The following is a 26,451-nucleotide window of genomic DNA, read 5'->3' on the forward strand; positions in this document are numbered from 1 at the left end:
TGACACTAGGAATATACTACAACCCTGGCATATCACTTGCATAGGGCTAGTGAGAATGAGATTAGAATAACTGCAGCTTGCACAGAGGTATTCAAACAGTCATTCTTTCCACACTGCATACATGAATGGAATGGGAAGAAACCCTAATAACTGGTATAATGGAATGTATTCTCTGTCACGCACTTTATGGTAGTTTGCAGAGTATAGATGTAGATATTCAGAAGTATGGAGTTTGCTCTGTCTGGCTAACCTGAGTCAGCTTTTTCTAAATTATTTCAGGCAAATGCTGTGATGATTTCTTCACCAAGGCCACTGCTATCTATCTGTCCTAACTATCTATCTGTCCTAACCTCATCACAACATATGTATATATTATGCATGTTTGTATATTTTGAGCTATTTTCATTGGATTATGATAACAAATCTTATATCATTGTGAGATGATCTCTGGATGAATAAATATATCAAATCTAATCTAATCAATGAGGAACTAATGGGTCAATCCATATGAAATGGTCCAGTGATGGTTGCTTAGCCATTTTTAAATATTTTAATTTTTTTGTAAGTGATTGCCCTATATTTGAGAAGTTCTAAACAGTTTTTTTTAATAATTTATCTTGCACCTTTACTGGATGGCGGCCATTTTTATTTGATGGAGCGCGACGATTTTTCACTCTGAGGACATTAGCGAAATATATCCCACTGCACTGGATTAAGTTACAACATTGGAATTGACATGATTGTTATTACAAAAGTGTACTCTACAACATTGTCCATTACACAAAATACCCTAAATTCAAACATAACCAGTCAAAATAACCTCCAAAATATGGTATCAAAATATTCAAAAATCCGTTTTCTAGGCCCAAAAATAACAAACAAGGAGTGATTTATGAGAGTCTATTTTTTTCCTATAGTTTGATATCACACACTACTAGCCTCATATAGAGCAAGAACACTTACAAATGTTTCCTTAATTTTTTACAAATTTTTTAAATTTGAAAATTTTCATTTTTGTCAAGTTTGGGGTTAGTTATCTCAGGTGGGACTGAATATAAAAATATGATTTTTGCACAGTTTGTACACCTATATGATAGCAATGTACTGTAAAAATTTCAATATTGATATCTGACTGTGAATAAAGATATGAATTTTTGAAAATGAGGAAATAATTCACATTACTCTACAACTGATCTTATGGCTGTTGCCTATTTAAATGGTTTATTGTTTCATTGTAATAAAATTTAATTGTACCTATATTTAGTTAACACTATCACTCAATATTCATTTAGTCTATTTATTTTTAATAATGCAATATTAAACAATAGGAGATTTTGCTTTTGTTCTATGGTAATAAAAAAGCCCATTTACTTCTAGGTTTATTGTCAATAAAGAAGTACATTATTGCTGGGTGTAGCATTGCTGTAGTCAGTCTGTTCTGAAACCTCTGTTAGTGTGGATGTACATACTTCATTGAGAGTGCAGAATGTGTTATGTGCTTTGTTCTGTGTGTAATTTGTAATTAATTTTGAGATATTAACTGGAATGCAATAACATGGATGAATAGTGCTCTGTTGGACAGATAGCAGGTGAAGTGTGTCACAAAACAGTGTACAGTTCAGCTTCAAAAAACTTGAAAAATGTCAATGACTTTGATGAAGTTAGACAAACTTTGTTTAAATTTCAAGTAAGTTCTTCTGTAACAGCAGTGTGTGTGTATCATGAGAAGAAATATATTCTAAAGTACAACCACATTTTTGGAAAGAAGTGCTGTGATCTACTTAAAGTTCATAAAAAGCCTATTACTAAAGGTTTGAGGGAAATAAAACTTGAACATTTGTCCTTGTTACATGAGCTTCCCAAGTGAAACGTAATGTGATTCTTGGAAATTCCCTGTGCCCAAACTGTTACTCAAAAATATTTGTTGTGAATCCAGAACCAGAATCATGTAACCTTGTTAATGACATTTATATTCCTAATGAGGAAGCTGTTAGCATATTGGATTTTGCGTGTTCTAAGCTAGACAGATCTCCTGCTTTGAAAATAATAAAATTAAGTAGCAGAAAAAGAAAGCAGTTATTGAAAATTAGAAAAGACTTGGAATCAAGCTTTAATAATACAGATACCAGCATTATTTCTAAAGAAGAAGAAAACCTACCACCAGCATCATCTGACACTGAATATTTGAGCTTAATAGAGAAATTAAAAATTAAATGTTCAGTGACTTCTAAAGAGGAAAAAGTTAAAATTTTAAGTTTTCTCCCTGACTCGTGGTAAAAAAAAAAAGATCATGAATTCAATGTTTCTCATCATTTGGTTAAACTAACCCAAAAATTAGCGAAAGAGCAATGCATTTTTCCAGTTTTAGGAAAGAAGAAAGGAGTACGTATAAGTGAAGAAATAATTAAAAAGATCCAGCAGTTTTTTGAAGATGGTGAAAACAGTAGAACGTGCCCAGGTTGCAAAGATAGCAAAAGAGTTGTTATAAATGGAGTTAAAGTAACAAAGCAGAAATGACTAGTGCTGTCAAATTTAAATGAACTTTATGTAGCCTTCAAAAATTCTCATCCTGAATGCAAAATTGGAAGGTCAAAATTTTGTGACCTCTGCCCTAAGTGGTGTATTTTGGCTGTATCCTCAGGGAGACATTTCATATGTGTTCGTTTATATCATCAAAATGTCAAAATGATTATTGCAGGTGCAAAACTTGGTGATCTTAACTACAAAGAGTTACTAGATTTAATGGTCTGTGACACTAACAGTTATGACGGCATGATGAGTTTGTGTAATAAATACCCTGGTAAGGAAACTGTTATTGAATGGTTTCACAAATATGATGAGGAAATGCCAGACAGTATTACCTTCAAACAGTGGGTCACAACCGACAGGGAAGAAATGGTAACAGTGGTTAAATCTCAGGAGGAGTACTTGAAATCTTTAATTGATAACTTACAAAAACTCAAAAGTCACCACTATGTTTCTAAAACCCAAAGTAAGTTTTTGAAGGACAAAAAAGCACAACTTCACAAAACTGAATGCATAGTGCTAGCTGATTTTGCAGAAAATATTACATTTGTGATTCAGGATTCAATACAAGGGTACCACTGGGTCAATGGCCAGGCAACAGTGCATGAGAAAGATGAAGTTTGCAGTTCTACAATTTGCATTCTAAGGGACTACTTGGAGCACAACACTTTGGCTGTACATGTGTTTCAAACGTATGTAATAAATTACATTAAAGAAAATTTTCCCATGGTTGAGAAGCTAATATACTTTTCAGATGGAAGTGGTAGTCAGTATAAGAACAAAAAGAATTTTTCAAATCTGTGCAACCACAAAGTAGACATTGGGTTGGAGGCTGAATGGCACTTTTTTGCATCTTACCATGGTTAAAATGCATGTGATGGAGTAGGAGGTACAACAAAACATGAAGTAAATAAAGCCAGCCTACAAAGACCAACCACACACCAAATTCTCACAGTACAGGACACGAATTTCTTTTGCAAGGATAATGTTAAAGGCATTACCTATTTTCTGATCAAGAAAAAAGAAGTCACTCTGCATATGAAAATAACATTTCAAACCAGATTTGAAAACTGTGTAGCAGTAAAAGGAACGAGGCATTTCCACAAATTCCTTGGCATTGCAGAAAACTTCAATGCTTCAATGCTATTTAACATCAGAAGCCGAAATTTATGAGGATCACTGTGTCAGCAAAATTACATCTCTGTCTTTAACATTGAATGACATAGTGGCAAGTGTGTATGATGAACAGTGGTGGCTTGCAGAGGTTAAAAGAATAAGTTTGGAAAACAATGATGTTTTTGTCCATTTTTACTACCCTGCTGGCCCAAAAACATCATTCAAGCAATCTACTAGTGACAAAGTTTGGATACCAATGAAAAATGGTTTAAGGAAACTTTCAGTGCTTGAACTTACCACAGCAACTGGGAGGTCTTATTCTATATCACAGAAGCTGTCTGAAGAAATAAGTGTTCTTAACATTCACCACCATGTTTCAGAACAGTCACATCTTGAAGGATGTTAAATGAAAATATTTATTTTAAGTATGTCAAAATAATATAAATGTTAATTTCAGTGATGTTTCCTGTTTTTATATATAAATCAGTACCTTACTTCAATAATAATTGACTATATCCTGCCAATATCACACATGAATATGCAACAGCCATAAGATCACTTGTAGAGTAATGTGAATTGTCTCCTCATTTTCAAAATTTCATATCTTTGTTCACAGTCAGATATCAATGTTGAAATTTTTACAGTACAATGCTATCATATAGGTGTACAAACTGTGCAAAAATCATATTTTTATATTCAGTCCCACCTGAGATAACTAACCCCAAACTTGAAAAAAAATGAAAATTTTCAAATTTGAAAAATTCATAAAAAATTAAGGAAAGATTTGTAAGTGCTCTTGCTCTATCTGAGGTTAGTATTGTATGATACCTAACTATAGGAAAAAATAGACTCTCATAAATCACTCCTTGTTTGTTATTTTTGGGCCTAGAAAGTGGATTTTTGTCAATTTGCATACCAAACTTTGGAGGTTATTATGATTGGTTATTTTTGAGTTTAGGGTATTTCATGTAATTGACAATGTTGTAGAGGACACTTTTCTTAAAACAATATGCCAATTGCAATGTTGTAACTTAACCCAGTGTAGAAATATTCATATTTCTGCTAACGTCTCTAAACTGAAACATCGTCGTACACTTAGAAACGAAAATGGAACTGAAACACCGTCGCACACTTAGAAATGAAAATGGCCGCCATTCAGTAAAGGTGAAAGGTAAATTTAAAAATTAAAATATTTAAAAATGGTCAAGCAACCAACTTAATTTTTATTGGACCACTGTATCTGGATTGACCCTAATGTAATTTCAACCTTAGGATTGTATATGTGTACCTGTGTTGTAACTATCCATACACTTTCTCATCTGCTTCCTCTTTAGCTACCAGGCACCTTACTTTTCCGAAACCTGCTGCGTTTTGCATTTCCTTTCATTTTAAAATATCAATATATTACTACATTTATCTAACTGTCCACCTTATTTTTATTTTCCTTAATTTTATGGACTTTCTATGATTTCATACTATGAACTCAATATGTTATTTGCCTTTAGATTCCAACCACCAATGGTTATACCATATTTTAAGAATGCAACCTAGACTAATGCTGTCTTCCTCCTTTTGTGATATGCCTACATACTAGTTGTCATGTCTCATATCACCTTTTTTTAACTTTTGGTATAATTACTTCTTCAAAATTAATGTTGCAGCCATGACAGAATCTTCACTTTTCTTAAGAAATTACCTGTTTAACTTTATTTTAAGAGTTACAACATACTTTCTAACACAGGCTTCTATCTATTAACAGTGACTCAACTAACTTGTGTAGGTGATACTCATAAATTACCCTCCAATTGGCTATTAAAAATAACAGATTCTTGTAGCTTCATGGTACCTGTGTGGTTTCAGAAGGATACTTTAAAGATCATGTTTCAGTCCAATTGGCTATTAAAAATAATAGATTCTTGTAGCTTCATGGTACCTGTATGGTTTCAGAAGGATACTTTAAAGATTATGTTGCATCAGTCAGCTGTCTGTTTTGTTTGTCAGTGTGTCAGAGGCAAGCGATTGAAATGGATTGGTGTAATTGTATCTCCTGCCATTTGTAAGGTACATTCTGTAATTCCCTTCCTGCAAGCATAAGGACTCAGTGCTGCTGAGATTCCTCACTGATTGCGTCGTATTTATTGGAATGGAGTTATGAATGATGGTGTTGTGAGAGAGTGGTGCAGAAAATTCAAGGTTGGTCACAAATGTGTGCATGATGCAATCAGTCTGCAAAGGAGAATGCTCATGGATCACTCATGCAACCCATCCTAGAGTATTGCTCAATTGTGTGGGACTTGTACCAAATAGCACTAACAGAGGATATTGAATGTATACAGAGAACTGTATAAATGGTCACAGGCTTATTTGAGCCATGAGGGACTGTCACAGAGATACTGAAGAAACTTAACTAGCAGAACCTAGAAGATAGATGTAAGCCATTCCAAGACAGCCTAATAACAATGTTTCAAGAACTGGCTTTAGATGACTGTAGGAATGACAGCCTAATAACAATGTTTCAAGAACTGGCTTTAATTGACTGTAGGAATATATTTCAACCTCCTATGTGTCACTCCCAGAGGGACCATGAGTATAAGATTAGATTAATTACAGTACACACAGAGGCATTTAAACAATCATTATTCCCTTGCACCTTACATGAATGAAGCAGTAAGAAACCTTAAGAACTAATACAGTGATGCCTATGCTCTGCCATGCCTTCACAGTGGTTTGCAGAGTACAGTATACATGCAGATGACAAACATGGTTGAGGAAGACATTCAAGTTGTGACTGATAAACTTGTGCAACACAATGACGAAATTGTATTTATGAGATGTTGGTTCAAAATTTCTGAACTTTCTAAAGACATGCCTCAGATTTCAAGGTAAACCCTCCTTCACCATGTCATAGGGACAATATGTTATAAAAAGTTTTAAGTGTGGTAGTGCCAAAACGTCTGCAGGTAAAATATGTCCAAAAACTGAAAGAACCGGTTTAGCCTTAACATTCCTTCAGCACTACCATGAAGAGAGAGAGGAATTACTGAACAGAATCATGCCTGAGCATGAGAGATAGGTGTAGCACATGAACTTGTGAGACTAGATAACAGTCCAAGCAGTGGGTGGACACTTATTTTCCCAACGAGTCCAAAAATTTCAACCAAACTACAAATGATGGTTAAAGCTTCTTTGAGATCAGAAAACAATTTTGACAACAGATTTTGTGAGAGTAAGACATGAGAATACTGTGACATTACAGATTTATTAAGTGTTACAAAAATCCAAAAGGCACAGATGAATACCAAAGGAATCATTCACTTTTATGACGATGTGTGACCTATATCACAAATAGAAGAAAAAGAAAACTCACATTTTTTGAATGGGGAATTTTTTAGGATTCTCTTTGTAGTCTGACTTGGCACCAAGTGACCTTCCTCTCTTCTCCAATATGAAGGCCTGACTGGCTACTCAGTGTTTCATGACCAACTATGAGTTCTAAGATGCTGTCAGCAACTGACTGGGGTACTAGGTGGTACCATTCTTTAATGAAGGAATAAAGAAGATGATGTCAGATGTTTGAATTTGGGTGGTGACTCTGAGGAGAAGTAATGTCAACATATAAGTACAGATTGAACGTAAAAATTTATCTTTTTTTTCCTTTTTTAATAGCCGGTTGAAGATTACTTCATGAATACTTCTTTTACAGCAGTTCGCTAATCACATGACTTACATTTCAATGAAGGTGATATAAAGCAGATGAAAAAAAGAGAGAGAACTAGAAACACTATAAACCACCTTGGCACTTGAAATGTAGAACATCCAGAAATCCACAACAGAGGAAAAGTGCAATACCTACAAAACTTAAAAAAGTAGACAGAATCAACTGCTATGCCTTTGAGTAATGTGATACAAAACACAAGTTAGTACCAGTTTTGTTCTGAAAGAATACTCATACAACATAATTATGCATGCAACACAAAAATGCTAGTAGCAATATTGGATAAATAATCAGATATTTCAGTGAAACAAAATGTTACTGACCTCCTTGCCAGTCATGTCCATAATCACTCATCAGATCAGGTAAGTTCTTAAGATTGTCCTGGAGCTCATAGAGTCCAACACTTTTTGGAAAATGTCCGGATATACCACTAATGACCAGCTCCTCACCAGGAGGTGGTGATGCCAGTTTCTTCCCAGCAGTAATAAATTCTGCATAGACATCTGGTCCGGCCGCTGAGCTGTCTGAAGCTTTGGTCATTGTGGAAAGTCTTGTTACACTATAATCAGAATACAGAGTTTCATTAAACTTTATTTCACTTTACTCACAGAATATTAGTGAAATACGGATTGCACACAAAATATCTTATTACTGTGCTTCGCCAGTATCTGGAACAATTTGTACTTCTAAAACTAAAAATATTTAAAATACATAAATCATGATGGTCATTGAAACACCTGAAAAGCCTCTGTGGTTTATATGACAAATACATTTAAAATGCTACCTGTCACTGACAATGATTTGAACTAGCTGCAAACATTTTCCCTGTTCCAGATGATGCCTCTCTGCTTGCAAGGTCCATGTATCCATGTAGAGTAGGATTATCAGTGGTTGGAGGCTCTAATGTTATGATGTTAGGCATGTGATGGAGCCTTTTAGGAAGATGGCTGCCAAGGATGAGAAGAAATGCAGTTTGCACTGTGTGTGCATCCCAGATGTGGAGTGGGTCTTACCAGGTGCCATGAACAGCATAGGGTGCAACCAACTGCAGGTAGTGGCTCTTGTCAGTAACAATGATGTGCACTGTTTCAGATCACAAGAAATTTTCTTTGGTTTCCAGCAGCTATCTGAAGTAAAGACAACCAGTCTTGCTTGCAAGATGAAAGTGAAGCTCGTCACCTGCATCATCATTGACAGGTCCGATTACAGTACTTTTGTACAGAACCAAGTGAAGGTCCTGAATCAGAAGCTCAAACTGTTGCATCACTGTGTAAGCTGCAGCTTTCTTGACATACATCATATGGTGGAAGGTTATCAGTATCCATCATTTGGATTTGCAGCTCCTCATGTTTACTGTGTTTGCACTTAAAATTGTTGGATGTAAGGTCCACCAGTTATGCAAAACACATCCATTAAATAGATCAGGAGCCCACTACATACATGAGATGGTTACATGGGTAGTGGAGACAGTATGGAGTGGACTGGGGAGATTTTACAGGTTACAAGGTCTCAGAAAAGTACAAACAGGGGCACAGTCTCCAAGAGAGCAGGTCAAACACAGGACAGGGATACACCTAGAAGATATTGGTATCACTGTTGTAAATTGTCATACTTGTGGTGGAAAAGATCCAGAGCTCCACGCGCTCATTGAAGATGCTGAAGCGGAAATCATTATCACCTACTCAAAATTAGCTATGTACTGTTGGAGGTAAGTTAAAACCAAAGTTTTTACCAACAACCCAATGGTGTACAGAAAGTATAAAGCAAATTAAGTTGGTGGTGCCATGTTTGTTGCTGTTACCTTGTAGAAAAATCAAAGCAGATAGCAGTGTCTTAAAATTCATTGAATAAATATAAACAGTTTTCTATCAGAAAAGCTTTCAGTTTTGTCTAAAAATCAATCCCCTTGCATGTTCTTAGATAGTTTGGTAGTTTGTTACACCAAATCTAAGAATATCACATTTTCTTTGTATGGAGTCAGCACGGTGATGGCTTTTGCACATGTTAGAAATATTAATATGACAATAATTACATTCAAGAAATATGTTACATAGTACAATTGTTCTTCCTTCATTTTTAATTTGGTTGTTTTCCAAAAGTAATTATATTTTGTTCTGATGTTATGATCACACAGACGAGTGTACCTGAAAACTGCAGTTAGCTGACTCATAAAAAACTGTTTTAAGTATACATTAGCTGCAAGGCCCCATAATTAAATAGCATAGTTAAGGAAGCAGTAAGTTGTTTTACAGTATGCTACTTTTAATTTTTGGCTAGGAACTATCTCTGTGCACTGGCTATGGAGATATAAGCCAGTACTGACTTTTCCACATACAAAATTAATATGGTTTGCCTTTGCAGATTCTCATCAATGTACACATCCTGAAACCTTCAGCTGCCAGTTTTTGTTCCTGGAAAAAAAATTACTACACCTGGAGAGACAACATTGATTTTGATGTGATAATAGCATACACTATATGAGGAATAGCAGATGGTCTGATAATGGTTTCAGTGTCGTCTGCCAATAGATAGCATTATGGCATAGCTATGAGAGCTACATCTGCATCTACCCTAGCGGCCAGAAGCCTCAGTGTGGTGCAAAAGTGTGAAGCAAGCAGGCAACCATGCCACAGAGATGCACTCATGCTTCCTACAGCCAAAAGAGCAAGTTTGAAAGAGGTCAAACTGTGGCCTTCCAAGTGATGGAATGGTCTTTTTGGAGAACTGCCACACAAGTTGAATGTGCTGCAACAATGTTGAAACAATGCTGGTATCAGTGTTATTGTGAACATTTATAAACATGCAAGTGAGGTTCTGGATGTCGACACTGCACAGATGTCTGCCAGGATCATCACATTGTAAGGGTAGCAGTGGCAGATCATAGAGCTACCACATCACAAAAAAGATGACTTGTGAATTCAGATGAGTCAACACGAACTATTGCAAACTGGTTATTAGCATTGGGACTATGGGCATTCACACCTCTAGCCCGTCTTCCACTCATGCTACAACATTAACATGCGCATGGCTCAAAGAGTGCCATCAGAAGATCACTTGGAAGAGGAATGGTGAGCAGTAGTCTTCAGCGATGAAAGCAGATTCTGCCTGCATGCAAGTGATGGTCATTTGTACTCACAACACAGACCTGGTGAAAGCTGTCTCATAGAGTGAATACAGTCAAGAAACACTAGCCCCATCCCATGTCTTACAGGCTGGGGTGGGATAAGCTACAACTCTCATTCACCTGTGGTTTTTCTGGAGGGGACAATAACTAGTGCCTGATAAATGTAGAATGTTGTTAGACCCATCCTTTTTTTCCATTCTTCCAACAGGAAGATGATGTCTTGTTGCAACAGAACAATGCTAGCCCACACACAGCCCATGAAACTCAACATGCTCTGCAAGACATGTAGCAGCTTCCCTGGCCAGCACAATCTCTGGACTTGTCTCCAATTGTGCATGTGTGCAGTATAATAGGATGAAAAATGACTAATGTGACTCATCACCCAACAACTCTTACAAAACTACATTAACAGGTCAAGCAGATATGGCATAACATACCCCAGGACAGTATTCACTGTCCATATGACAGTCCCTGCATTGCTGCTTGGGGAGGTTATACCCTGTACTAACATAGGTGTTTCAGCAAGGATTGATACCTAGTACCTCAGAACCCTCAGAACTGCTCGTGCTATTGATCTGTAAATGTAATCATTTCGTGTACTCTATATGCGCTGTTGCAACAATAACAAGCAACAGTACCTCCATTACGACAGCTGCCACCCATTCCACATCAAACGGTCCCTTCCCTACAGCCTAGGTCTTCGTGGCAAACGAATCTGCTCCAGTCCAGAATCCCTGAAGCATTACACCAACAACCTGACAACAGCTTTCGCATCCCGCAACTACCCTCCCGACCTGGTACAGAAGCAAATAACCAGAGCCACTTCCTCATCCTCTCAAACCCAGAACCTCCCACAGAAGAACCACAAAAGTGCCCCACTTGTGACAGGATACTTTCCGGGACTGGATCAGATTCTGAATGTGGCTCTCCAGCAGGGATACGACTTCCTCAAATCCTGCCCTGAAATGAGATCCATCCTTCATGAAATCCTCCCCACTCCACCAAGAGTGTCTTTCCGCCGTCCACCTAACCTTCGTAACCTCTTAGTTCATCCCTATGAAATCCCCAAACCACCTTCCCTACCCTCTGGCTCCTACCCTTGTAACCACCCCCGGTGTAAAACCTGTCCCATGCACCCTCCCACCACCACCTACTCCAGTCCTGTAACCCGGAAGGTGTACACAATCAAAGGCAGAGACACGTGTGAAAGCACCCACGTGATCTACCAACTGACCTGCCTATACTGTGATGCGTTCTATGTGGGAATGACCAGCAACAAACTGTCCATTCGCATGAATGGACACAGGCAGACAGTGTTTGTTGGTAATGAGGATCACCCTGTGGCTAAACATGCCTTGGTGCACGACCAGCACATCTTGGCGCAGTGTTACACCGTCCGGGTTATCTGGATACTTCCTACTAACACCAACCTATCCGAACTCCGGAGATGGGAACTTGCTCTTCAATATATCCTCTCTTCCCGTTATCCACCAGGCCTCAATCTCCGCTAATTTCAAGTTGCCGCCACTCATACCTCACCTGTCATTCAACAACGTCTTTGCCTCTGCACTTCTGCCTCGACTGACATCTCTGCCCAAACTCTTTGTCTTTAAATATGTCTGCTTGTGTCTGTATATGTGTGGATGGATATGTGTGTGTGTGCGAGTGTATACCCGTCCTTTTTTCCCCCTAAGGTAAGTCTTTCTGCTCCCGGGACTGGAATGACTCCTTACCCTCTCCCTTAAAACCCACATCCTTTCGTCTTTCCCTCTCCTTCCCTCTTTCCTGATGAGGCAACAGTTTGTTGCGAAAGCTTGAATTTTGTGTGTATGTTTGTGTTCGTATGTGTGTCTGTCGACCTGCCAGCACTTTCATTTGGTAAGTCACATCATCTTTGTTTTTAGGTATATTTATTTATTTACATTTTCTTTGCGTGGAGCCATCAGAATGATGGTTTTTGCAAACATCAGACTTAATACTATGGTTATATTTATACTTATAAAATACACTATATTCTGTAGCTGTTGCTTCTTATGTCTATTTTTTACATTTATCACATTACACATGATATGCTAATGCCTCATGTTACAATCACTATCTTAAAATTCATTGAAAGAATATAAACATTTTTCTGTTAGAAAAGATTTTAATTTTGTTTTAAAAATATTTCCCGTGTACATTCTTAGAGAATTTGGTAGCTTGTTATACCAAATCAAACCACTGATATATGGACTTCTATCAGTCATTTTTAACGTTTTTCTGTTATGGAAATAGTTACACTTTGTTCTAGTGTTGTGATTGTGTACATCACTGCCCTTGGATAGCTTCTGTTGGTTGACTTATAAAAAATTCAACTATTTTGAAGATGTACAGAGAATATATTGTCAGATATTCATGCTGCACAAACACTTCACGACATGAATCTCTATGTCCCATCTCATGTATAAGTCTTATTGCTCTTTTCTGTACTAGTAGTATTCTATTTAAATGTATATCAGCTGCACAGCCCCATAGTTCAATTCCGTAATTGAGAAAGGGGTAAAGTGTTCCATAATATACTAATTTCAGTGCTTAGCTAGGAACTATCTTTGCGAGCTGGCTGACGAGATATATGGCACTACTGACTTTTCCGCATACGAAATTAATGTGGTATGTCCACCGCAAATTTTCATCAACATATACACCCAGGAATTTACAGTTACCATTTTCTGTTGCAGAGATATTACACGCACTATTCATATTGTTGTGATGAGAACTTCCTGTTTTAAATGTCAGTAGTTGAGATTTGGTGACATTCACCTTGAGTCCCTGATCATTGAAGTATTTTGTTACTTCTGCTACACCACTAGTAGCAAGAGATTCTAGCTCCTTACATTCGCTCCCATAGAATAAGACTGACATGCCATCTTATTGGAAACCTCAAGGGTGTACTAATGGTTCTCCAGTAGTGTATACTACTCCTATCAGTGTGGTGATGCCTGCCTGTTTTAAATGCCAGTAATTGAGATTTGGCAACATTCACCTTGCACCTCTAATTGTTGAAATGTTTTGTTTATCCCGTTTGTTACCCCACTAGCAGCAAAAGATTCTAACTCCTTACATTATCTACCACAGAAGAATATTATGGTGTCATCTGCATGGTTTATAATATGTGAGTTAATGGGTTGTAAAATGTCACTGTGCACAAATGTTAAGAATACTAGTAGCAAGACACAATCAATACCTTCTCTGTGTGAAAGCAATGGTAATTTTACCAACAACAGAGCCACTAAATTGAAGTTACCGTACCAAAAGCAGTCTTCTGAAGTTCACTCAACAATGAATATTTAGTAACTACTCTAGAATTGAATCATGAGCAGCTGCCAACTTGAGCAATTTGGAAGTGGATACCCTTATGGCACCCAAACCAACTTTAATCACTTACACAGGGAAGTCACTGCATCCTTACTGTATACCAAGTAAGTTTCTTTCATAATAAGTTGATGAAACAGCTCAATTTTTATCATATAGGCCCAAACTAGCAACCCTCCTCTCCTGGCTGCACAAGAGTAGCACAATGTATTTACGGCCAGACAGTGACTTAAACCATTTAAGCAGTGCATGTCAGGAAAGTTATCAGAAGGTACAAATTATATGTTGCATATTTAATTGGCATTCAGAATGACATATTGTGGCAAAGATGCGTGCTGTGAGTATATGCACCACCCAATCTGTCTGACTGTAGCACCAGCTCAGTAAGAACTACAACCGCATGCCAGCTGCCTGACTCCAATCCAATATGTCGTGATCCACCTGACCACAACAAATCAGCACTAGTTACTTGCCAGCTGGCTGACTCCAGAACCAGTGCGGTGAGAGCTACATTTTGTGTATGATCTACAGTGTGGTATGAGGCACCCACTGCCACACAACACTGGTACAGAGCAACCTCCACAATGCAACATTAGCACACAGCACCCTCTACCATGCAGCTTTGGTACAAAACACTGGCACGAAACATTATCATGAAGCACACTCTGACACACACATTGGTAAGTAGCACCCACTTCCACATAACTATGGTAAGATGCCCCTATGTCACACACAACGTCAGTAAAAAGCATCCTTCACCACTCAACATTTGTACAAAGCTTCCTCTGCCATGTAACATTATGAAGTACCCTCTGCTACATAGCACTTGTACGGAGCACACATGAGCTAAAGCGATTCCAAGCCATTCTGCAACGCACAGTCAGATGACAATTGTGGCGTTTTCTTAGTGGCACAGGATGTTAAATCATCATAGTTCAGGCAGTTTGTACTAAATGTTTATAAATGATAATAAACAGACCTTCCTCATAAAACATAAAACAGTCTATTTATCTGTAAAACTGTATGAAAATGCCTACAGTAGTTCTTGATGTTAGCCATAACATACAGACAGAACTGAGGCAAGGGTATTCGGTTTATGTGTGTATAGAAGATAGATAGATAGATTAACAGATAGATGTCTGCTCAATGAAACATCTGTATTCACAGACTGGAAAGTTGTACAGGTCAATCTAGTACATAGGGAAGGAATTAGAGACCCGAATTAGAGACCCATATCATTGACACTTATTATTAGTAGAATTTTGGTGTATATACGTTATGAAATACCTCCAAGAAAGACACATAACCAGCACAGACTTCAAAAATCTAATTCTTGTGAAACACAAGTGCTTCTTTATTCACACAGAGAAATATACTATCAACAGACAATTTCAAGTTAATTCCATATTTATAGATTTCCAGAAGGCTTTCGATACTGTTACTCACAAACAGCTTCCAATCAAATGGAATACCTATGGAGTCTGTGACTGGATTTAAGGCCACAGTTCATAGTAACTGGTGGGAAGTCATGTACCAAAACCAAAACTATATCTGAGGTTCTCCACAGAAGCATTATAAGACTTTATTGTTCCTGATGTTTGTAAAAGATTTTTTCTTGAAAGAAATTTCTGCAATTTGACTGTAAATTATTTATTTCACAGATGATGATTTCATCATTCTCAAGTGCTTATTGAAATGTCAGAATATATTTGATCTGTCTGTGACATGTCACTGTCGAGAAAACACATTTTGGTCTTGTAGACCATTTGTCGTATTACATGTTGAAGACACATAATCCAGCTGACACCAAGAGCAAAATCAGTCTAGGAACTTTTTGGATGGATGGTGTATACCCTACCAGGTCTGGTAACAACAATAAACATGACTAGCACTTATGCTCTGGTGGCCACTCTACCTGATGCAGGGAACTTCATATATTCCGATGATGTGCACAGGTAGGATATTACATTGATATACGATCATGTCTGCTCAGTACTTCACATTTTTTTCTTGGCAGGCAGTGTACTCTGCATGCATGTCTGCTTGGGTAGTTACTTGTGGAAGCGATACTGGGCATGATCTCGAAATATACCCCAGTATTGTACAAACAATTTTCGGTTTTCTTGTCATGTCAAATCTGGGGAAAACATCAAGCATTCAATGATTGCCTCCACCGACTTCATCAGGAGTCACTGGCAGTCAGTTGCTGTTGATGTTGCTGGAGGTGATTGTCAAAGGCCTGATGAAAAATCACAAGACACAGGTCTAAAGCTTCGTCTTTTATCCAGATTTGACAAGACATAAAAACTGAGAATGTGTTATTGGCCTACACAAGAATGTCATAGTGAGAACTTCATTCTTAGTTCACAGTGTTATTTGATATCATTATATTTCCTGACATGTCAGAATACAAAGAAGTAATGGTATGTCACATTTCAGAAAGGTTTGTAGTATGTAACTAGTGATGGAGTGATTCAGCTCCTTGTAATACTGGGATCATTACAAGAGACGAGAAGAGCAAAGATATAAGTAAGACAGAAGTAGAGTAAGGATTTATTCTCTAATGCTTTCAGTGGACAGAATGGCTGAGTAGGAGACACTGGGTGTACACAGAGTAGGGTAGCAAATGGAGTACCTAACAGAAGTGATATACGACATGTAATGATAGAAACTAGAAGAAAAATTGTCTCATATGACATGTAAATCTACTTGGGGAATTTCAAGAATCAAGTTTCAAGTCTGAATCTCTGAACATTCTCATCAGATCCTATAGCTTCACTCTCTCCACTTTGTCTTATGAGACAGGCAGTTGAGCTAGATTTATACTGAATTAACAACCATCAGTTTGTTATGGTAAGAATGTGTGAAGTTTTTTGGCATGTTGGCACACTCGTTTAGGCAAATTCTAGGTTGGCCCCACTCCAACTCTGAGCCACAATACATAAGCAGTAAAAATATCAATACACAAGGAACACTGTTTACGTGACTCACAGGCAGATGGAGCAAATGGACTTCCTGTTTAAAACCTATACAGGGGAAACTGAACAATGCCTCTGGGCCCAATGGAATCCCTATAAGGTTCTATATCCAATTTGTGACTGTGTTAAGCCCTCTGTTAACTATAATCTTTCATTAATTCCTCGAATAAAAACCCATGCCCAGTACTTGGAAGAAAGCACAAGTCATACCTCTCGACAAGAAAGGTAATGAAAGTGATGCACAAAACTGCCATGCAGTATCCTTGACGTCAGTTGGTTGTAGAATATTAGAACATATTTTGATCTTAAACGTAATGAGGTGTCTCAAAAAGAATTACCTCCCCCATGCCACCCAGCACGGATCTTGAAAACATGGATCGCATAAGACCTAACTCACATAATTTTTCACATGACACACTGAAAGCCATGGATCAAGGCTGTCGGGTAGGTAGAGCATTTCTTGATTTCTGAAAAGCACTTTACTTAGTATCACACCTAAGCTTATTATCAAAAGTACGACCATGTGAGGTATCAAGTGAAATTTGTGACTGGATTGAGAATTTTTTGGTACGAAGGACGCAGCGCATTATCTTGGATGGAGCATCATCCTCAGATGTATAAGTAGTTTTGGGTGTGCCCAGGGAAGTGTGTGTGGTTCCTGCTTTTCATGTTGTGTGGTATTGACCTTTAGACAATAGTAACAGTAACCTTCATAGTAACATGATGCAGTTATGTACAATGAAGGGTGACAGTCTGTGAGAAACTGCACAGATATTGAGTCAAGCCCTGATAAGATTTCAAATTTGTGCAAAGATTGGCAACTTGTTCCAAATGTTCAAAAATATAAAACTGTGCACTCCACAAAACAAAATAACATAATATCCTATGACTACAGTAGATGTATGGAATGATCACATAGGCTCAGTCATGGGAAAGTACATAACAGACTTAGGTTTATTGGTAGAATTCTATGGAAATGCACTGAGTCTACAAAGGAGATTGCTTACAAATCATTCATGCAATCCATTCTAGGATATTGCTTAAGTGTGTGGGACCTGTACCAAACAGGACTAACAGGGAGTATTGAACATATACAGAGAAGGGCAACACAAATAATCGCAAGTTTGTTTGACCTGCAGAAGAGTGTTGCAGAGACGCTAAAACAAATGAACTGGCAGACACTTGAAGACAGATGTAAGATATCCCAAAAAAACCTACTCACAAAGTTTGAACAACTGGCTTTAAATGGTAAGTCTACAGATATACTACAACCTCCTACATAACACTCCAGTAAAGATTATGAGAACAAGATTAGATTAATTGTAGCATGCACAGAGGCACTTAAATAGTCATTCTTCCCACACTCCTTATGTGGATGAAATGGGAAAAAACCCTAATAAGTAGTAAAATAGGACGTACCCTCTGTCACACACTTCCCCCTTGGTTTGCAGAGTATAAATGTAGGTGTGTGAGGGGCAGTCAAATGAAAACTGGACACCCAGCACAACAGGACCATAGGAGGGTTCCAATCAAAAGTAATCACCATGTGTGTTAAGACATTCAGGAAACAGGGGGAGGAGTCGATCAGTTCCTGTTTCACAGAATGCAGTAGGCCATGGATCCAGAACTACACTCTTGCACTTCCTTGTCCAACAGAAACTGACATCCACATGTCTGGCAATGTAAGAGTGGGAATTATTGCGCAGCAGGATGATTTTGTACCAAAGCATTCCTGGAGGTTTTGATTTATATCATGTCTTCATAGCACAGCACACTGATTATGGTTCCACATCAAGAAACTGATGAAGCAGAGGAATAATCCTGTCACATGATAGCGTTCACCTCCAAACTGCCAATCAGACAAAGGATATGCTTCGGTGATTTGATTTGGAAACACTGCCACATCCTCCATACAGCCCAAATCTTTCACCATAACCATTCTATAGTCCGTTTTTGCAGGTGTTCAGTTTTCGTTTGACTGTCCCTTATAGACAGTCAGAAACAAGCTGAGCTAGCTCACGTATTTGCTAAGATAGAGCTCTAGCTTTAAAGTGAATGCCTCAAAACCTCAGCAACAAAAAATGCTTGCAAAAGGATGAAAATAAGCCCCAATTTTCTTGCAAGTATTATATATTCACATGACAGAGACAGGTTTCACAGTTCTTATGCCAATTAACTCAAATAGCTTGGTTATCTCTGATCCGCAACAACAGTACATTAGCAGAAAAAGGTAACAAATACTAGGTTAGAAAACACTGTTTTACAAAGAAAAATCAAAGCTCCAGGATGAACAACAGAATTCCGGTGCAGTTTTTGTTAATGACATTTAAAAGAAACTAGGTAAAACAATCCATTAACCAGTACAGTACTAGTTAAAGCTGGTTGAAACCTGAAACTGATAGCAGTGAGATTTTTGGGGAAAATTTAAGTGTATATTGAAAGGATAGGCTAATGGGAAGGCTCATCTCTGATTTAATCAAAAACTTTAGAGAAAACTTCAGTTCACTTGTACATAAGTTCCCCAATCATAATGTAATCATCAGTGGAGACTTTTAATCGTCCAACAATTAACTGAGAAAATTATTGTTTCGTTAGTGGTGGGCATGATAAGTTAAGACACACTGTGAAACATTACTAAATGCCTTGTCTGAAAACTATCTAGAACAGATATTTAGGAACACCATTCATGACGGAAATATATTAAATCTAATGCCAACAAATACACCTGACATCATTGAGGATGTCCACATAGAAACTGGTATCAGTGACCAGGATGCGGTAGTGGCAACAATGATTACCGAAGTACAAAGGACAACTAAAACAAGCAGAAAGATATATATGCTCATTAAACTAGATAAAAAATCAGTAGTGTCATATATCAATGAGGAACTTGAAACTTTCAGCACAGATCAGGAGAATGTAGAGGAACTCTGGCTCAAGTTTAAAAGAATAGTCGACCATAAACTGGATAGATGTGTATCCAGTACAACAGTTCATGATGGGAGGGGACCTCCATGCTATGCAGTCTCTGGAAAGAAACTTCTAAAGAAACACAGATTACCATGTAATATGTGTAAAACAAAGCGCAGGGCTACGGATAGAGAGATGCTGAATGAAACACATTAAGCTGTCAAGAGAGCAATTTTTGATGCCTCCAATGACTACCTTAGTAGAGCATTGTCAAATGACATTTCACAAAATCCAAAGAAATTCTCGTAATATGTAAAGGCTGTTAGTGGCACCAAAGTTAGTGTCCAGTCCCTAGTGAATGAGAAAGGAACTGACACTGACAGTATCAAAGCAAAAGCTGAAATGCTTAACTCTGTTTTCAAATGTTCCTTTACAAAGGAGAACCCAAGAGAATTGCCCCAATTTAATCCTTGTACCACTGAACAGATGAATGAAATAAGTATTAGTGTGATTTGAAATTGTTACAATTGAACAAAGCTCCAGGCCCCAATAGAATTGCTGTCAGATTCTATACTGAATTTGAGGTTGAGTTAGCCCCTCTTCAAACTATAATCATTTGTAGATCCCTCGAAGATAAACCATGTCCAGTTGTTGGAAAAAGTCACATATACATTCTCTCTGTCTCTTCATCTTCAGCTTGTGATGTCAGCATGTATACCTGAACTGTTGTTGTCAGTATTGGAGTGTTGGTTTGCTGTTGCTTCTGTAAGAGCAACCCTATCATTGAACTGTTCACTGTAACACACTCTCTGCCCTATCTTCTTATTCATCCCAAATCCTACTCCCATTACAGAATTTTCTGCTGCTGTTGATACTCCCCTACATTAATCTGGCTAGAAATCCTTTTTCTTTCCATTTCACTTCACTGACTCCTACTTATATCTAGATTGAGCCTTTGCATTTCCATTTTCAGATTTTCTAGTTTCTGTTCCATGTTCAGGTTTCTGACATTCCACGCCCTGACTCATAGAACATTACCCTTTTGCTGGTTATTTAATCTTTTTTCCATGGTCACCTCTCCATTGGCAGTCCCCTCCAGGAAATCCGAATGGGAAACTATTCTGGAATCTTGCCAGTAGAGAGATCATCATGAAACTTTTTCAATTAAAGGTCACATGTCCTGTGGATGCACGTTATGTGTCTTTAGTGTAATGGTTTTCATTGTCTTCTACGTCCTCACGCCATTGATCATTGCTAATTCTTCCACCTTGAGGGGCAGTTTCCAACCCCAAGGAGAACCTCTGTCCGCTCCTCCCTCTTTAACACATCCGTTGGTAGAATAAGGATGTCCTCTTATGCTGGAAGTCTTAGGCTGCCAATACTGAGTGTTAATCAAAGTTTCAGGGGTGGCAGGTTTCGGACAGGAGACCGAGGAAGATTTGATTACTAATCAAAGGCGCTACCCCTAGACCACGTGTGCATACATTACACGCGATAAATGCAAGAGAGGAGCAACCGTCAGTCTTCAAGAATTTAAAATAACTAAAAAATGAAATAATAGGTAGTGTTGACACAGTAGCAGATCCGTACCGATGTGATTGACGGCGGCCCTTGCAGAGCTACCTGCCACCTACCCGTTAAGAGTACCCCTCTCCGATTATTTTCTAAGCAGTTTCTAAGCAGTTTTCGCCGGGAAAATTTTAAAATTCACATTTTCTAAGCAATTTATCAAACTTTGTATCTGTGTGAGAACGATTAATAAAAACGGAGGAGTACTGAAAAATAGTACGTAGATGAACTATACTGATGAACAATACTGCGTACAGGAAATTAAATGTATCATTGTAGTAATTAAAATCACAAATCGTAATAAATTTTAAAAAAATAATGTAGATAACATAAAATTATATCTTATTAATCATGGCCGCTACTGCATATTGGACTTTCAATTCTTTAGAATACGTGAATGTTTCATTCATGTTTGAATAACAACAAAATACGTAATACAGCACAAAAGTAAGGCCTATTTCCAGTGATCTTAATGACACCAAATACTTGAGCAATGCACAATTTTTTAATACAATGGTTCACGGCAGTATAGTTTGCCAGACGAAAAAAGTATAGCCACTTATAGGCACGAAGACTGATAAGTCCTGTAACATTATAAATCAGTCACAGAAGGCTTATTCTTAAATTTCTTCCTATTTACGCAGTAGATCGTACCAACTGCAACTTGTGAGCAGCAAATAAATTGCATATCCACCCGACCTTTATTGCTTGCTTCCTCCACCATAGCGTCTCACACCACTCTTCATACGGCAGAAATCGGCGAGAATCTGAAGTCTTCGAGCAAATACCACATTTGCTTCAACACCTGCTCCTGACCTTTGCAAACCTGCAATGGCGGAGCGAATGAGGAGCGCAAACACCATTGTTGAACGTGAGCGAACTGTGTAGACGACAGCTACGTGAACCGAGAGCAATGTTGTCTCATCAACCATGTTTGCGACAAACGTCTATTCCGTAGTAGTCGTTTTTTTATGATATTACTTGGACGAAATGAGACTGTAACCAGTCACGGGCCAAGGGAAATGCTTATTCTTGTAGGCCGAAGACAGGAATACAAGAGGCAGGAGAATTCACGTAGCACTGTCTATCTTTCTTGCCCTTTGTTTCGGTCAGTTTTTGCGCTTCCCCTCCACCCCTCCGGACACACGTTCTTCTGTGCCATCGCCTTTGAAAGGTTCTTATCTCGCCACCCTTTCGGTACGACCTTGCTCAGCTACATGTAATTTTTACTTGTGTATTTCAGCCAACTGCAGACAAATAAAAAGCGTCGATTCGTCAAGAATTTGACCTCTCATCATTACGCAGCAACTATAATAACGAAGTTGTTCAAGTTAAAATACTGTACCTCTTTGTTACATTACACAGTGTTAGTGTGTCTTAAGATGAATTACGTTAATGCACAAAAATTCTTTTTGCTACATCTCTCTCTTCAGCCGGAATCTTGTAAAATTTTCCTGTTTCAAAACCTACTAAAATGCAGCGAAAGCGCAGCATGTGATTTTATTTAAATGGAAACTTCCGACAATACACTATAAGCTTTAACACACAAAAAGCGACGCACCACGACGGAATTATGCAAACTGGACACTAACTGATAGTCATACAGGTAAAACTGTAAACTAGGGCGGTCGATGGATGAATGTGTGACGCTGCAGCGAAATTTCATGGCCCAGCTGACTGGGATAGTAACCAGATCAGATGTCGATATCGGAGCATAAAGTCTCTGCAAATTTCATTCCGTGAACTCAGTTGGACAGTATCTACTACTGGCCATTAAAATTGCTATACCAAGAAGAAATGCAGATGATAAACAGGTATTCACTGGACAAATATATTATACTAGAACTGACATGTGATTACATTTTCACGCAATTTGGGTGCATAGATCCTGAGAAATCAGCACCCAGAACAACCATATCTGGCCGTAATAACGGCCTTGATACGCCTGGGCATTGACTCAAACAGAGCTCTGGATGACGTGTACAGGTACAGCTGCCCACGCAGCTTCAACACGATATCACAGCTCATCAAGACTGGCGTATTGTGATGAGCCAGTTGCTCGGCCGCCATTGGCCAGACTTTTTCAATTGGTGAGAGATCTGGAGAGTGTGCTGGCCAGGGCAGCAGTCGAACATTTTCTGTATCCAGAAACGCCCGTACAGGACCTGCAACATGCGGTCGTGCATTATCCTGCCGAAATGTAGGGTTTCACAGGGATCGAATGAAGGGTAGAGCCACGGGTCGTAACACATCTGAAATGTAACGTCCACTGTTCAAAGTGCCGTCAATACTAACAAGAGGTGACCGAGACGTGTAACCAATGGCACCCCATACCATCACGCCGGGTGATACGCCAGTATGGCGATGACGAATACACGCTTCCAATGTGCGTTCACCGTGATGTCGCCAAACACGGATGCGACCATCATGATGCTGTAAACAGAACCTGGATTCATCCGAAAAAATGACGTTTTGCCATTTGTGCACCTAGGTTCGTCGTTGAGTACATTGCAGGCGTTCCTGTCTGTGATGCAGCGTCAACCGCAGCCATGGTCTCCGAGCTGGTAGTCTATGCTGCTGCAAACGTCGTCGAACTGTTCGTGCAGATGGTTGTTGTCTTGTAAACGTCCCCATCTGTTGACACAGGGATCGAGATGTGGGTGGACGATCCGTTACAGCCATGCAGTTAAGATGCCTGTCATCTCGACTGCTAGTGATACGAGGTCGTTGGGATCTAGCACGGCGGTCCGTATTACCCTCCTGAACCCACCGATTCCATATTCTGCTAACAGTTATTGGATCTCTACCAACGCGAGCAGCAATGTCGCGATAAGATAAACCGCAATCGCAATAGTCTACAATCCGACCTCTATCAAAGTCGGAAAGGTGATGGTACGCAGTTCTCCTCCCTACACGAGGCATCACAACAATGTTTCACCAGGCAACGTCGGCCAACTGCTGTTTGTGTATGAGAAATCGACTGGAAACGTTCCTCATGTCAGCACGTTGTAGGTGTCGCCACCGGCGCCAACCTTGTGTGAATGCTCTGAAAAGCTAATCATTTGCATATCACAGCATCTTCTTCCTGTCGGTTAAATTTCGCGTCTGTAGCACGTCATCTTCGTGGTGTAGCAATTTTAATGGCCAGTAGTAAACAATATACGCAGACGTCAGCATCTGAGAGTGGACGTGTAATTTTGCTCAAAGAAGGCGGTTGGAGGACTCGGCGAATCGCTCGACATTTGAATAGGAGCAATGCCACTATTCTATGATGTTGGCAGGAGTGGGTGAACCATGACCTAACACAGCGTCAAGAAGGAAGCAGTCGACCTAGAGAGACAACAGAACGTGAGGCACTCCGTACCCCGGATTCGTTATTATCATGTACCCGACGTGCAATTGATGATTCAGTGAGCACAAGGACCATTAATAAGTGGCTTATAGAAAGGGAGCTGAGCTCACTGAGCCGGTTTAGTCACGTTAAAGTGATCACTACTTATGTTTGAAGTCAATGTGCAATAACCACTCACAGGCGGCAGCTAGCAGTACTAGCAGTGGAGGGTATAAACAGCGGAAAGGGGACACACAAGACATTGCAATCGTTGTCACAATGCGGAATCGGAGCGATTTATCTGACGTCCTAAAGAGCATACTTGACTTTCTGGCCAAGGGTGGAAGCATTTTCGAAACGGCAGAATTTATGTTCGCGTACCACCGTACTTAACATCCCAGGTGTACCGGTATGAAATGAGCGTTTTTTGTGAAAATGAAACACTAATTTTGAATTGAAACGTAAAAACATTTTATTCAAAGTACTGACCATTGCTTTCTATACATTTTGACCACCTATCTGGCAATTTGTGGACACCAGGCCAATAGAAATGTTCGTCTATTGAAGTAAACCAATCAGACACCCAATTTTCGACTTCTTCGTAGGAATCGAAATGTTCCTCAGCCAATGCGTGTCCCATTGATGGAAACAAACGGTGCTCGGAAGGGGCCAAGTCTAGTGAATACGGCGGGTGGGGTAGCAGTTCCCAGCCAAGTGTTTTGATTGTATCCTGGACCAGTTTTGCTTTGTGCGCAGGTGCATTGTCGTGTAAAAAAGAAATTACTTTGCCATGTCTTCTGGCCCATTCTGATCTTTTTTGATCAATGCATAGTTCAAATCGATCATTTGTTGTTTGTAGCGATTAGTATTCACAGTTTCACCGGGTTTTAGAAGCTCATGATACACCACACCTTTCTGATGCCACCAAACACAGAGCATTGTCTTCTTGCCGGATCGATATTTGATTTGATTTACTTTCATGGTTTTGCAGTCGATGTTGATGGTTGTCCCGGATTAACCCATGACTTTTCCCGTTTAGGATTCTTAAAATAAATCCATTTTTCATCGCCAGTTACAATTCGATGCAAAATTGATTTTCTTTCATGTCTTTGAAGCAAAATTTGACAAATAGCTTTTCGGTTTTCCATCAGTCTTTCATTCAATTCATGTGGCACCCATTTTCCACACGTTTGGGTCTTTCCCATAGCTTTCAAACGGTCAGAAATTGTTTGTTGTGCAACATTTAGCATTGCTGCCATTTGCTTCTGACTCAAAGTATCATCTTCATCCAATATTGCTTGCAATTCGGCCTCTTCGAACTTTTTTGGTGGTCTTCCATGTTCTTCATTTCTTACATCAAAATCATTATTTCTGAACCGTTGAAACCATCTTTTGCATGTTGCTTCTGATAGAGCATGATCACCATATGCTTCGACAAGCATTCTATGCGACTCTGCAGCAAATCATCACTTTCTAGTACAAAATTCGACATTGTTAACACGATGAAAACATATGATGATGTTTGTTCCATGACTTGATGTATACTAAATATGACAGAGGTCATACCAACCAATCGAAAAAAAAATTAAGGCTCGTTCACAGCAGATGTTCCCTATCGACACATTTGTATCTTGACGCTCATTTCATACCGGTACACCTGGTATACAGTGCATAGACAAATGGCACTATCCAAAACCGGCGCCGAGGCAAGTGTTGTGCACCACATGCCATAGATGATAGCGGCGAACGATGGATGGGGGGATGTGTACAGGTGAAAACAGGTACAACAGTTGAGCAACTGACCGTCCAGATGAACCAAGGGGCTAGCAAC

The 26,451-nt window shown here is 38.9% G+C and overlaps 1 protein-coding gene across 1 annotated transcript in view; it reads right to left on the reverse strand.

Moving 5' to 3' along the window:
- The window catches only part of LOC126100464 (fatty acid synthase-like), a 443,119-nt gene that overhangs the window by 406,424 nt on the left and 10,244 nt on the right, over positions 1–26,451 (reverse strand). The window contains exon 2 of the mRNA XM_049911071.1: positions 7,681–7,916. Within this exon, the coding sequence (XP_049767028.1) occupies positions 7,681–7,897 (217 nt within the window). The 5' untranslated portion in view covers positions 7,898–7,916. The remainder of the gene's footprint in view (positions 1–7,680; positions 7,917–26,451) is intronic.

Source organism: Schistocerca cancellata, chromosome 9 (assembly GCF_023864275.1).
Source record: "Schistocerca cancellata isolate TAMUIC-IGC-003103 chromosome 9, iqSchCanc2.1, whole genome shotgun sequence".
NCBI lineage: Eukaryota > Metazoa > Arthropoda > Insecta > Orthoptera > Acrididae > Schistocerca > Schistocerca cancellata.